This window comes from Natator depressus, chromosome 3, assembly GCF_965152275.1.
Source record: "Natator depressus isolate rNatDep1 chromosome 3, rNatDep2.hap1, whole genome shotgun sequence".
NCBI lineage: Eukaryota > Metazoa > Chordata > Testudines > Cheloniidae > Natator > Natator depressus.
Genome location: NC_134236.1, coordinates 10,357,281 through 10,371,110, shown reverse-complemented (window position 1 = coordinate 10,371,110; position 13,830 = coordinate 10,357,281). Strand labels below are relative to the sequence as shown.

At 43.5% G+C, this 13,830-nt stretch overlaps 1 protein-coding gene across 1 annotated transcript in view; it reads left to right on the top strand.

Annotated features, from left to right (window-relative positions):
• The window catches only part of KIF13B (kinesin family member 13B), a 208,266-nt gene that overhangs the window by 155,791 nt on the left and 38,645 nt on the right, over nt 1–13,830 (top strand). The window contains exons 30-34 of the mRNA XM_074947418.1: nt 991–1,115; nt 7,780–7,956; nt 10,167–10,259; nt 12,337–12,489; nt 13,563–13,640. Of these exons, the coding sequence (XP_074803519.1) occupies nt 991–1,115; nt 7,780–7,956; nt 10,167–10,259; nt 12,337–12,489; nt 13,563–13,640 (626 nt within the window). The remainder of the gene's footprint in view (nt 1–990; nt 1,116–7,779; nt 7,957–10,166; nt 10,260–12,336; nt 12,490–13,562; nt 13,641–13,830) is intronic.

Sequence of the window (13,830 nt, the reverse complement as noted above, 5' to 3'; positions counted from 1 at the left end):
CACTTACCAAGGACTTAGTGGATTCTCTATCATGTGAAGTTTTAAAATCAACATTGGATGTCTTTCTAAAAGATGTATGGTCTAGGTCAACCAGAAGTTATGGGGCTTGATACAGGAATTATTGGATGAAATTATCTGGCCTTTGGTATGCAGAAAGTCAGACTGGATGATCATAATTGTCCTTTCTAGCCTGAAACTAGATGAAAATAAAATTGTGCTGGGATTTCGAAGGGAGTGGGGCACATAACTCTTTGGTTTCTTTGAAAATTCCAGCCTAGATGAATAGTAAACTCAAAGAATTCCCAAGCTGAGAAGTTTCTGATAAGGGATGTAAAGAGGGAGGGAGATAAACTGTTTCATATATATAATATCATTGAATTAATATAAGCGTGCTTTGATATTGGTGCTGGTAAGTACTAGAATGATTACCTAAGCTGAGGCCCTGCTCACATGACCACAAGTCGGTGACTGACCACACATAGCTCGACCAGAATTGTGTTTGAGAGCAGTTTTCCAACGTACGTTGGCTGTTAGCACAAGGAACACATTGTTTTTTAAATTGTTCCAGATGAAACTGCTATAGTTTCCTTGCCCTAGATAGCCCATACTGCAGTTCTAAACAAGGGTGTGACACAATCTGTAACCACATTAGCTGTTATATTGTAACTGATTTTCTGTGACCAAGTCTGTAATGATTTCAAACATTGCTACAAGTCCCAGGGTACGAAGGACCTCATATAGCACGCTTCATACCAAAGGCTTCCAAAGCACAAGCACACTCCCTGTACAATGCAACACAACAGTTTCAGGCAAGGTAAAAAGGATACCCTATTGAAGTGAAACTATGGTGGAATTTTACATAGGCAGAAAGTAATTGTCCAAACTGGCATTTGGCCAGTACACAAGAATTAATGTCGCTACTCTTGTGCTGTTTTGAATGGAGTACAGTTCTTGTTTCTTTTAACATTTTTGAGTCTTCTGTGCTCCTAGCGGATGACTTTAGCTCTCAAGATAACCTTGATGACCCAGAACCTGGTGGATGGGATGCTACTCTCACTGGGGAAGAGGAAGAGGAATTCTTTGAATTGCAGATTGTAAAACACTATGAGAGTGAGGTAAGCAAAAGAACAGCCCAGAATGCTTAAGATCAGGAGTCTTCTCATCTTATTAACCTCTTCTTAACAGGGCTTGTCTACACAGGGAGTTATTCCAGAATAACTATTCCACTTCCAAAGTGGATTAAGATAATTCACAATAAGGCACTCTTTTATTCTAAAATAAAAGCATTCACACATGGAGTTAATCTGTTTTTAATTCATACCTTATCTAATTCTGGATTACCTTTCATGTGTAGGCAAACTCTTACCTAGACATCACAGGAGTGCATCTAGACTGACACATTAAGTATACAGCTCTTGTACTTTCTAAGGCTGATTGTTTTTAGAATTGTTCTCTAGGAATGGAATTTTATTATATTCCTCCCAAAAAACTACAGTAAAGTGGAGTTGCAGTTGTTTAGGTGCCTTAACGGTGCATTTCCATTTCTTAGCGTGTTTTGATTTCTTTTCAGTATAACCTTAACTCTGAATTTCCTGGTTTTGTAATGCTTGGTTTTGGGATAATCGCAACATTCCTGTAAATTTCTTTTTTTAACCTTTAAGTGACTGGTACTTACTCTAAACTTTAACTCCAACTTAACACAGTTTTTTTTGTCTGGGAATTTCCTCAGACTTCTAAAATTATTAAAAATTTTCTGCATGCACTCTAAACAAGAAACCCAAAGAGAGTGCTACCATGTGATATTTCTAATTATTTGAAGATATGTAGTATCAACTTTCCATAATTTTATTTTTATTTTATGAGCAGGGAAATTCCTTTTCCCCTCTCCAGCCTAATAGGATTTCTGTATTTTACCAAATATTTTTATTTATTACTGTTTAGGCAAAATACTGTTTTTATTTATTACTGTTCAGGCAAAATATTTCTCAGCTGTCAAGCAAAAAAAAAAAAAGGGGGGGGGGCTGTTTTTAAGTGAAGTATACTGAAATTTGTCTTCCAAAGACTCACATTGTTATCAGTTCTGCTCTTTCTGGAGTGTCTTCATAAGAGCAAAATGGAATGGTCCTGTCCTCTTAAAAGTTATAGTCAAAAATCTAGGAGATTGGTAGCTCTTTTTCAAAGGGAAATGTCCTTGAGTTTAAAGAAGTCTCAGTTCTTCTTTGGGTGCTGGTCCCTATGTGTGTTCAACACTTGGGTGCGCATGTCCCTGAGTCCATAAATTCTAACAAGCAATGTCAGTTGGCCTGCACATGCGCATTAATTCTCCTTTTGCTCCAGACCAAGGGCATAAGAGAAAGTATTGACCAACACCTCTCCAGTTCCTTCTTACCCATCGCATGCCCTGACTTAGAATTCCTGTGTCCACAGATTTCTCCAACTTTTCTATTTCGTAGCCTGTAAATAATTTTATAGTAGTTTAGTTAGTTAGTATAGCTTGTTCTTTCCCCATACCAGAGATGCTCTCCCCGAGATCCGGGGCTATGCCCAGAGCTTCAGGGTTCAAGAACTGTCTCTTGCCCTCACTCCTTCTCCATGAGTACCAATCACAAATACTGTCTCTATTGCTTGGGTCAGATGCACATTCCAGCAAAGTGCAGCATCTGTTGCTCGTTTCCACCGCAACCACGTGAAGCTCATGACCTTCACTTAAGGAAACACCTTATGAAGAAGGCGATGAGACCTCACTCTGATCCAGGCCACGGAGATACCCACACGCGCTGTACATTGGCTCCATCAGATGAGTAGTGCCCCCAACATAATCTTAGAAGCAGAGTCTGCAAATGCTAAGCCCAAGGGCTCTTCTTCCACAGCTTCCCATCAGAGTAGGGGGCACTCTCACAGTTGCAAGGACAGATCCCTGTCAAGGTGTGTCCATAAGATATCCCTCCCAAAGCCCGTCCAGGCTGGGTGAGCCTTCGTTCGTGGATCCTATAGATCCAGGATTTTGGAGGACAAAGTGTGCAAGAAAAAGGATCTGTTGCTGGCTCTGGCTTTGAAACACGAGGACTGACGTCTGCTGGTTCCGCCTAGAAGTGCTGGACCTGACTCTTCATTGGTACCAGCCCTCCCTTCAGAGGACAACCCAACTACAATTTCCCGGGACACGTCCGAACCATCGGTCCCGACCACTGGAACACCCAAAATGCCAGGACAACCAGACACCTACACGACACCAGAGGATATATTCCTCCCTTACCCTCAGCCTCCTCTCTCCAGCCTAGTCCTCCAAAGAGAAATTGCCTCACTGGAGGACAAAACTGCTTTAGCGCCACAAGAATCATCCCCTCTCTAACCCATGGGCAGGAGCATCCACCCTCATATACTTTCCACCTCACCAATGAGGAGAGAGCAGTTATCAGACTCAGGTGAGTCAGGCACCCCAGCCAGTCCATCTCCTCCTAGAGTTCTGAGCCCTGATAGAGAGTCAAGGAGATCTGGATGTTATCCGGTGCTATGAGGTCTCTCCCATCTGATTGATCCCTCCTTTTGGCTTTATTGGGGCCCATGGAAACTCTGTGGCAGACACCCCAGATCCGTCCAAGAGTCATACAACACCTCTCCTCGGCACCCACCAGATCTGTCACAGTTCAAGGAGGAGGAGGACATTGATTCGGATCTGCCGCCACCAATGGGAATCTCATCTGAGCTTCAACTGAAGCTGTCACTCCATCCTCACCATCTCCACTGGACGACCATAGGCATACCAGGAGCTACTGCAGAGGATAACCAATGGCCTCCAGATACCACTGGAGGAGATCCATGACTTCCAGTACTATCTCCTGGATATTCTGTAGGCTGCAAGTCCAAGCAAGATGGCATTCTCAGTTAATGAGGCTATCATGGAGCCAGCCAGAGTGGTCTGGCATACCTCTACCTCATGAGTCCCCATGCCTAAAAGGACTGAGAGATGTGATTTTGTCCCTGCCAAAGAAGCTGTATGTCTTTTCTCCCACCCAGCACCCAAATCCCTGGTGGTACATTAAGCCACAAAGAGAGTTACAACATCCCAAGACCACTCCGGCTCACAAGAGCTTGAAGAGGTTGGACATTCTGGAGGAAAAAATGTTCATACCATGAACTCTCAGGCCTTGTTAGCAAAATATGATTTTAACAATTACTCTAGCCTGGCTGACTTTAAGGACAAGCTTCCCCCTGAGGACAGAGCCCAATTTCAGTCCTGGATAGAGGAGGGCAAGTTGTTGGCAAAGGCATTTCTTCTAGCTCCAGTGGATACTGCATTCAGAGTCTTGGCCACTGACACAGTTGTAAAGCATGAGTCTTGGCTTCACTCTTCAGGGCTCCCCAAAGAGGTCCAGAACACCATACAGGACCTGCCTTTTGACAGGCCAAATTTGTTTAATGGAAAGCAGATGAGTCCCTACACTTGCTGAAAGACTCACGGTCAACTCTACACCTCATGGGAATTTACACCCCAGCCCTAAGGAGACAACACCAGAGGCAGATGTATAGGCCAAGGCCAACCTCTCCACAGACATTATACCACCCACATCCACCCATAAACATCAGGCTTCAGAGACATCAATTTTCAGCTACCATATATCTGCCTATTCTCAGCCACCCACTAAGGGCTACCCTTGACACCTCCGGTGATATCCTTCACTGCTCTTGATGCCACTTACCTCTACCCGCGTTATCTTTGGGGGCCATCTCTCACATTTCACCCACAATTGGGACTCTATCACGACTGAGAATTGGGTCCTAGAATTCGTCCATTAAGGATATTCCATAGAGTTTTTCTCTCTCTCCCACCCCACAAATCCCCTTCAGGGACCACTCTCATGAGGTGATTCTTAAACAGGAGGTGGACTCCCCCCTCCAACAAGGGGCAATAAAATGAGTGCCATTTCAGTATCAAGAAAGTTCCTTTGATTTCTAGTGGATCGGGAACGTTTCCAGTTCATAGTCCTTCCCTTAAGACTAGCAACAGCAAAGGAGTATTCATGAAGGTCTTCTCTGTGGTTGCAGCCCAAATGAGATGTCAGGGTACACAGTTTTCCCATATCTTGATAACTAGCTCTTAGTAGGTGGCCCCAGTAGAGGCAGTATTGACCGACACCTGGCGACTTTGTTCCTGCTCCATCGTCTAGCAGGATGGATGTCTGTGCAAAGAAAGAAAAGTCCATTTTAACACCCACACAGACAATAAAGTTTGTCAGAGCGGTCCTCCCCACAGAAAGATTTCAGTTAATGAGCAATCTGATAGCACAGATTACTTGCAGACCAAGGACTATGGTTAAAGTATGCCTTTCTCTTCTAGACACGTGGTCTTGTGCACTTATGTGACACCATTCACCAGACTTCATCTACAATGCCTACAGGCCTGGCTTTGGTCAGTCTACTCACCAGATGAGGATCACATCAACACCAGAGTGGCCATTCCCACCAGGGTCATCACCTGTCTTACCTGGTGGTTGAATCCAGAACCAGTGAAAGTAGAAATCCCCTTCAGTGCTCCTGCCCCAGTGTCACTTTTCTAATGGACTCATCCGTTATGGGTTGGAATGCTCACATGAACAACCACACCATAAAAGGTACCTGGACCCCACAAGAGGCCAGACTGCACATCAATCTACTGGAACTGAGGGCAGTCTGCTAAATCTGCTTATACGTTTACTTCTATATCAAAGTAACATCAGACAACAGCAACATGGTCTGTTACATAAACAAATAGGGCAAAGCAAGATCTCTTCCTAGAAGCAGTCAGGCTTTGGTCTGGTATATCAGAAACTACAACACCATCCAAGCCACATACCTTCCAAGTGCTCAAAAGTCGTTAGCATACAGCCTGAACAAACAGTTCTCTGCAGACCCTGTGTGGGGAACACCTCAGTTGGGATGCAAAGGGATCCCAAAGAACAGGAAATTTCCCCCGTACTGCTCCAGAGGAGCTATGAGTCACAGCTCCCAGGGCAATGATCTCCTGTTGTCATGGACAGAAGAACTTACATATGCCTTTCCTCCTATTCCCCTGCTACCACAGGTCTTGAGAAAGATCCATCACAACAGTGCCAGAGTCGTTCTTGCAGCACCTAACTGGCACAGACAGTTTTGGTTCTCAGAACTCCTGAGAATTTCAGTCCCACCTCCTATCAGGATCCACACCTTTTCAGATCTTCTTACTCAGGAAGAAGGCAGAATCGGATACCGCAATCCAGAGCCACTCCACCTGGTGTTTGGATGGGCATCAAAACTAGAACGTTTTTGCTCAGCACCCATCCAAGATATCAAAGTAAGAATGCTACCTAGCTAAATGGAGATGCTTCTCTACCTTGGTTCAGCATAATCAGCCTTCTCCCAGCTTTCTAGATGTCCCAGTTGTTTTAGATTCTCCTATTTTTAAAAAAGAAACCCTCAGGTCTTTCCATTAGTTCACTGCAAGATGATCAGTGTCTTCCTTCCTCCAGTAGCTGGACATTCCATTTTCACTCACCCAATGACAGTGAGATTCATGAAAGGGCTAGTCAGGATTTTTCTCTAGTGGTCAAACCTACACCTCAGTGGGGCCACAATCTTGTCCTGTCTATGCTCACCAGACCTCCATTAGAACCCTTGGCAACATGCCCTATGTCCTACTTGTCCCTGAAAGTGGAATTTTTAGTTGCTGTTTCCTCACTCAAAAGATTGTGCAAGATGGGAATCCTCATGGCAGACCCACTCTATACTGTTTCTCACAAGGAAAAAGGTCTCCTTTCACCCCCATCCTAAATTCCTCCCCAGTTATTTCTGAATTCCATGTCAACCAGACTATCCATGTATCTGTTTTTTTCCTGAAACTCCATGCCTCTGCTGAAGAGAGCCGCTTTCATTCCCTCAAAGTCGGACATGCCTTGACATTCTACCTGAAAAGGACCAGACCTATCAGAAAATCACCAAGGCTATTTCTCATAGCAGAAAGGTTGCAAGGACAAGCTCTATCCTCTCAGAGAATGTAAGTGGATTTCTGGAGGAATCAAGTTCTACCAATTAACACACATTCCTCCACCTGATGGGGTAAGGGCACAATCCATGAGAGCACAAGTTGCTGCTACAGCATCCCTGCAGGAAGTACCGATACTGGACATATGTAGAATGGCTACCTGGAGTTCCATTCACACACATACAAAACATTTTGTACGCTAGTTCAAGCAGATGCAACAGTGGGAACTGCAGTAATTTAAGCATCTTTGCTGCTAACATCCTCGCACCCTCCTCAGTCTGAATGCTGCTAGTCAGTCACACAGGTGTGGAGCAAGCATAGGGACCAGCACTCAAAGTAGTGGAGGTCATTTACCTGTAACTGGATGTTCTTTGAGATGTGTGGTCCATATCTATATTCCCCTCCATCCTACCACCCCTCAGTCCCCTTTTCTTCGGATTCTACTGGATTCACAGTAAGAAGAACTGGACAGGTGTCAGCCCACACTGCCTCTTATGCCCTGGGTCAACGGACACTGCTTGTTAGAATTTATGGACTCAAGTGGATGATGTGCATGTGCACCTACATGTGGAATACAGCTAGGGATCACAGATCCCAAAGAATTTCCACTTACAGGTAAGTAACCTCCATTTTTAAATTCAAATATCTTTGTTGGGAGACTATATTGATTGTAAAATGACCTCTTATAAAACAGACATTTGGTTTTTTCCAGTTCTAGGTGAACTAGAAATTTTTTGAGTTAAAATTTATGTATTAGAGGAGATGCTTTTTTTCCTTTGCAGGTGAAAGTAGAAGCCTCCTGGGATTCCACAGTCCATAACTGCATTCAGCTCAGTAAAGGAACAGCAACAGATGAAAGAGTTTTCCTTATTGTGAGAGTGACTGTCCAGCTCAGCCATCCTGCAGAAATGCAGCTAGTGCTACGCAAGCGTGTCTGCGTTAATGTCTACGGGAGACAGGTACATCTTTTAAAACCCTCCAGTGAGTTTTGACTCCCTGTCAAAGTGATGAGAGACTGAGGCAAAGAGCTTTTGACTTGCTCTACACCAGAGTTCAGTAATTCCTGGTCCCCAGTCCTGTGCTCAGACTCCTAGTCTGTGCTTCCCTTCACTGCAGCATTTTAACACTGGTGTACCCCTTGTTTTGGTGGATTTGATAGGTTGCCAACATCGGGTTGAGATGGAGGTGCATATTTTTAAATATTTTATGGGAGCTGTGTGTTTGTAATTCTGAGCCATGACAAGTGTCCCTTGAAGAAAAATGAAATTAACAGTGGCCTTCTAAAAAGAGTCTTTAAACTTACTCTTAGCCAGAAGCATTACAGAACAAAAAGAAAAGTATCCAGTTCTTCTCTTGATGTAGTTTTTCTTTGGCTGGATACATTTGTTTGACATGTTGAAGTGATCTGGGTCCATTTTGTAGAAGCTTTGAAAATACCAAAATAATTTATACATTAATCTTCAGTTCTCTTCCTCACAAGTCCTGCTGGGGACTAGACTTGGAGAATCAAGAAGGTGGGATACTGTGTTTCACCCATCCTCAGCAGCTTCAGCTCTTTACTTTGGTACACTGTCATAAAGAAGCATCAGAAATAGCAACAACCAGCTGCTGTTTTGATTCCTTGTGTTTACTTAACACTGATTTGCTCTGTCCTGTGTGGGAATAACGAGATGCTTCAAGTTGCTAGTAGTCTGTGTGATAACTTCAGTGTCTTGGAAGATTATTTGATTTTTTTTTTCTCATGGCTTTTGTACGATGCCGCTAAATACTGGAGAGAATGTTTATTTCAATATCATTAGTATTAATATGGTGAATAGTCTCTCTAATCCCAATCATTTAACATTGGATAGAGTTTAGTAGGTGTTTCCTCATGGGCCAGGAGCTTGTGTTTTGTAGATTAGTGAAATTCGTCTAATTTGCCTATGTATCCTAAGTGAAACCTGCATTATGTTTTCCCCATCAGTAACATTGACTGCATCTGTTTCTAGAAACTGACCTCTCTTCCAGTCTGAGACATTTAGGGGTATGCTAGCAGCAGTTGTGGCACGCGTTGCTGTCTGTGGCTTCTCAGAACGAAAGTCCCTCTTGACCTTTTATTTTCTCCATTTGGCCTGTTCTGCCATGATGGAAGGTGCGGGGGGAGGAATAAATGGAAGGCAGGAGCTCAATGAATGGTCCCATTGAGGGAATGATCCCTGAAAATCTTCATTCCTTGATGAAGATGGGGGGAGGAGGGATAATTCTGCTCAATGCTGCCCCAAAATTTGGCTTTCTATGCCAGCGACAGTATCCGATAAGGTGGGGGTGCTGAGCTGCTCGTCCGTTGGCGCTATAGGAGGCAGAGTCTGAAGCGAGGCCAGAAGGGGTATGGCCAAGCTCCAGGCAGAGCCCTGTGGACACAACTGAGCTGCTGATAGTATTTGGAGGAAGAGAGGCACAGCACTAGATGTCTGACTAGGTGCGAAGCCTTTCCCAGAAAGGAAACAGTGAGGCAAATTCTCCATTATCTAGAACTGGGGGGGAACCCATTTCACAGAAATCATTTGCAGGCTCCATTTATCATAAAGATTGTATTGAGTCACCAACAATGCCGATTTCATCTGCAAGCTGAGTCTATTTGCCAACACAAAAATTCAGCCTTCTCACTAGGTTTTTTTAATCCCCAGCGATAACCTTTCCAGGCTGTTCAGACTCAGCAGCATCTTTCAATGACTCATCTCTGCATTAATTCAAGAATCCAGTTCTTAACCCTGCGCGGTGCCAAGTCAGCATAAACAATGACAATGCCCTCTTAAATCATTCTTCATAACGATCTCTTTGGTCAAGAATTTAATGTCTGTACTTGTCAATATTCAAGAAAAGTCACCCTGGGGTCTCCCAAAAAAAAAAAATAATCATCTCGAACCAGTCAATCCTTTGCTTTCTAGTTAAGAGGTCACTTTGCTGTGTAGAAAGATAATCCCCTTTTTACATCTATAATGAAGACAGAAGTAACGGATTTTGTCTTTATTTGGACTAAAGTCCTTTGAATGCTGCCTGCTTGTTTTGTCTGTTCTGTTATTAGCCATATACAAACATTTGCTTTTGTTGAAAATGTTATTTTAAAACACCTTTTTTTTTTTTTTTAACCGAAACAACCATTTTTTCCCCTTTCCTTCTTCCTCTATAGGGTTTTGCACAGAGCTTCCTGAGAAGAATGTCTCACCGAAGTTCCATTCCTGGCTGTGGAGTCACCTTTGAGATAGTCTCTAATATTCCAGAGGTGAATAATTAGGAATTGAAAATATCTGAAACTGTCAAAGGGACACCAACTTCTTGAAATCTCACATCTGGTTGAATATTCATTGCCTATGGTTGCTACAAGTAATAACTAAGATTCCTAGAACAGACAGAGATTAGACAAACTGTTTTTTTTCCACGTTGTGCATTTTGCAGCAATCTGCATTGTTTACCGTGTTTAGTCATTTTTCCCTCGTCATTTGTGTGGGTCTTTCATACAGCAATGGGGAAGAGAAATATTTTAAGAAATCTTGTCCTGGGACTCGGGAGCAAGTTTAGTACCGGACTACTTTTAATTTTTTTTTTAAATAGAATCTAAATTTCAAGTGGAGGCTGTCCCTTAATAAATAATGCCTTGCTTTAACCCTTCGAGCACTGAGCCTCATCATACTTTCCTTCATTGCCTCCACTCTTGCCTTTGTTCGGTCAAAACAGATGCCCAATAACAGCCTCCAAGAAAGCACTGCGAGAGACAGACACACCTCCCACCCAAAGCGTGTCTGAAGCTGTAGTCTCTGTTTTGTCAACTTTCTTAGTTTTATTTCCCTTCATATGGTAGCTTAGTATGTTGTAGGGAGCAGGCAAAGACCCAAATGTGGCTGACTTTAGTGCTATAAAATATCTGAAGACAGACATTTTACTCCTGGGGGAATTCTGCGCATAATATATAAAAATTCTGCATATTTTACTTGTCAAAATACCATAATATAATCATGCCAGTTTCAATTATTTTGGTAATTTATTTCAAAATACCTGTCAGCAAATATGTCTGTAACAGTACAGAAAACAAAAAAGATTAAGGAAATGTTTTTGACAAATAGATTCCTTACTAGGCATATTAGTACAGAACTTTGAGTAATAATTCATTTAAACTACAGTATAGAACCGTATTTCCCGCACCCCTCAGAAGCAGAGCAAAGGCTTGGGACAGTCATGGGTAATGGAGGAGCTAAGGGAGAGGGAAGTAATTACTGGGAGGGAGCCTGGGAGTGAACCTGGAGGGTTGTGAGATGTGGCTGGGAAAAGTATGCAACAGGTTTTTTGAGGGGGAGGGATTGTTAGGGAGTTGGGGAGCTTTTCCCATGCAGACCCTGGCTGACCTCAACCTCTCCCATTTAATCAGGCACATCTGTCCCAGTCCCCGTTTGGCCCTGCACCCCAACTTTCTCCCAGCCGCATGTGGCCCTGCACCCTCGCTCAGCCAGGCATGGCTGCCCCATCCCCATGTGGCAATGCACTCCCCATCCTCTTGTCCCCATGTGGCCCTGCACCCCCCACTCCCACTCAGTGTTCTCACCCAACTAGCTCCTGTGTCCCCGCCCCAGTTTGCCATTCCCCTTCCCCCCAACTAGCCCTTCTGAACTCCAGTCTGTGTGACCCCTCCCCTCCCCCAGCAGCTCTAGGTGCCCTGCTCTGTTCCTCCCCTATTCCGTGCCTCCTTACCTGGCCTCTGCCCCCTCCCTCTCCATGGCTGGCTGCTCCAGCATGTGAGCCAGCTGCCCTCTTCTGACGCCACATTAGCCCCTGGCTAGCAAAAGGTATAACTGCAGCATGACCCCTCTTGTGGCTTCCCTTCACCTCCTCGAGTCCCCGTCAGAATCAATTATTCTGAGGGGGGGGTGGGGAATCTATGGGAGACGTTAATGCTGCACTTGCACAGTGGCGCAAAATACCCCCAAGAATAGTATTTACATTGCTTGATGGTGATATCTCCCCATGAAACTCTGCTGACAAGGAAAGAGAACCATAACCAGCCTTTACAGCTGAAGGGTTGGACTCATCAAAAACAATACAAGCACCCATCTAGCTTCTATGCTGCAGGAGCTCCTAAAAAGTCTTTGTTAGGGATTCCTGCATGTACTGCAGAAGTAGATTAATTTCTTACCTAATTTAGGGGAAGATTCAATGTTGAATCAACATCATCCATTTTTTCAAAGCCTTCATATGGTCTGTACAGGGAAAGACGTGTTGTTTTTTGGTTGGTTGGCTGTATTTTTGGGGGTTTTTTAAATTGGAAATATTTCCTTTAAACAAGGCAGCCTTTCTTTCCTTTTTCCCAGGATGCTCAGGGAGCTGAGGAGCGGGAAGCACTAGCAAGGATGGCAGCTAATGTTGAAAACGCAGCTTCAGCTGACTCAGAAGCCTATATTGAAAAGTACCTGCGGAGTGTGCTGGCAGTGGAGAACATTCTCACCCTGGATCGTCTTCGCCAGGTGTCTTTTTTTTTTTTTTTTTTTTTTTTCCAATGCCAGAGTTGATATCAGTAAATATACTGACTGAGAACACTGTTGTGATAGAAATCTTTTTATCAGTGCATGCAATGGCTTAATAAACAAGAGGGCCACTTCAGTATATGCCTCAGCTCTTCAGAGTGTCCTGACACAGACTTCGAAGGAAGCAAGTGCATGATGGTAGCTCTTTCACATACTTGTTACTCCTTCGAAATTGTATGCAGTACAGGTAGGATTGAAGGCTTGATATCAGTGGCACTGTCCATTCTGGGTTTCTCTGTGTGTTTTGAAACGCACTGTGCACTGCCAGAATTGTATTTCAAAAAAGATAGTTGTGTGTGGAGTTGGCTTTAAAATTAAACCCAGAGTTTCAGAAAGCAAGTTTTCTGAAGTCATTAGCAACTTGTGTCATCTTGTACATGCTATGCATTGGCGTAACCAAGCCTGTTCTATCAATAAGTGAGACATTGATTAGGTTAATCGTAAGTATTGTAACTTGATCTGTTTACCAGGAAAAACACAGGAGAGGGACACATTTATGGAAAATTGTATTTCTGGGTATAAATTATGCAAGCAAGAGAGAGAAAGTTATCCAAAACAAATCTGAGCATGTGTTTGCCCCCTATAAATTAACAATAAAGTGTGCTGCACTCTTAAGTATTGAAAGGAAGTTCTCTGTCAGATATAATTACTTTAAAGAATTAAAATAGGAGCTCAGCTAGGAAAAGGAGTCTCACTGTTCACATCTGTTAGAGATATAGCCCTCTCATAGATGCAAGGCTATAGATGCTCAATGACCTTCTAAAGATTATGTAAAATTCTAGCCATACCACTGAGCAAACAGTTACTAGTGGACCAAACTTGCCCGCTCCCTGTAGACTTCCTACTATCAGCATACTATATGAGACATTAAAGATTAAATTGTGAAGTCTCCTTTCTTCTATGGTGCATTAGGGCTGTATTGAAATATTTTCATGTATATGCAAAACCACACTTCGATCACAGTGTACATGCTTGTAAAGTGTTTCTGTCCTGATGTCTTGACTGGTCTGCAGGAGGTTGCGGTGAAAGAGCAGTTAACGGGGAAAGGAAAACTTAACAGGAGGAGTCTGAGCTCTCCCAGCGTCAATCGGGTAAGTATGCCACAGTTGCATCAATAGCTCCATGAGGAGGGCAGACCATACAACACACAGGGCCCTAAGTTATCCAGGTGGGAGAATAAAACGATGAGTTGCCTCTGGTCTCATCCCCCAATTGCACCCTTCCTTGGTGGTGGGGGAGATAAGCCAGCATGTGAATTCCTGAGCAGAGACAAAACCCACA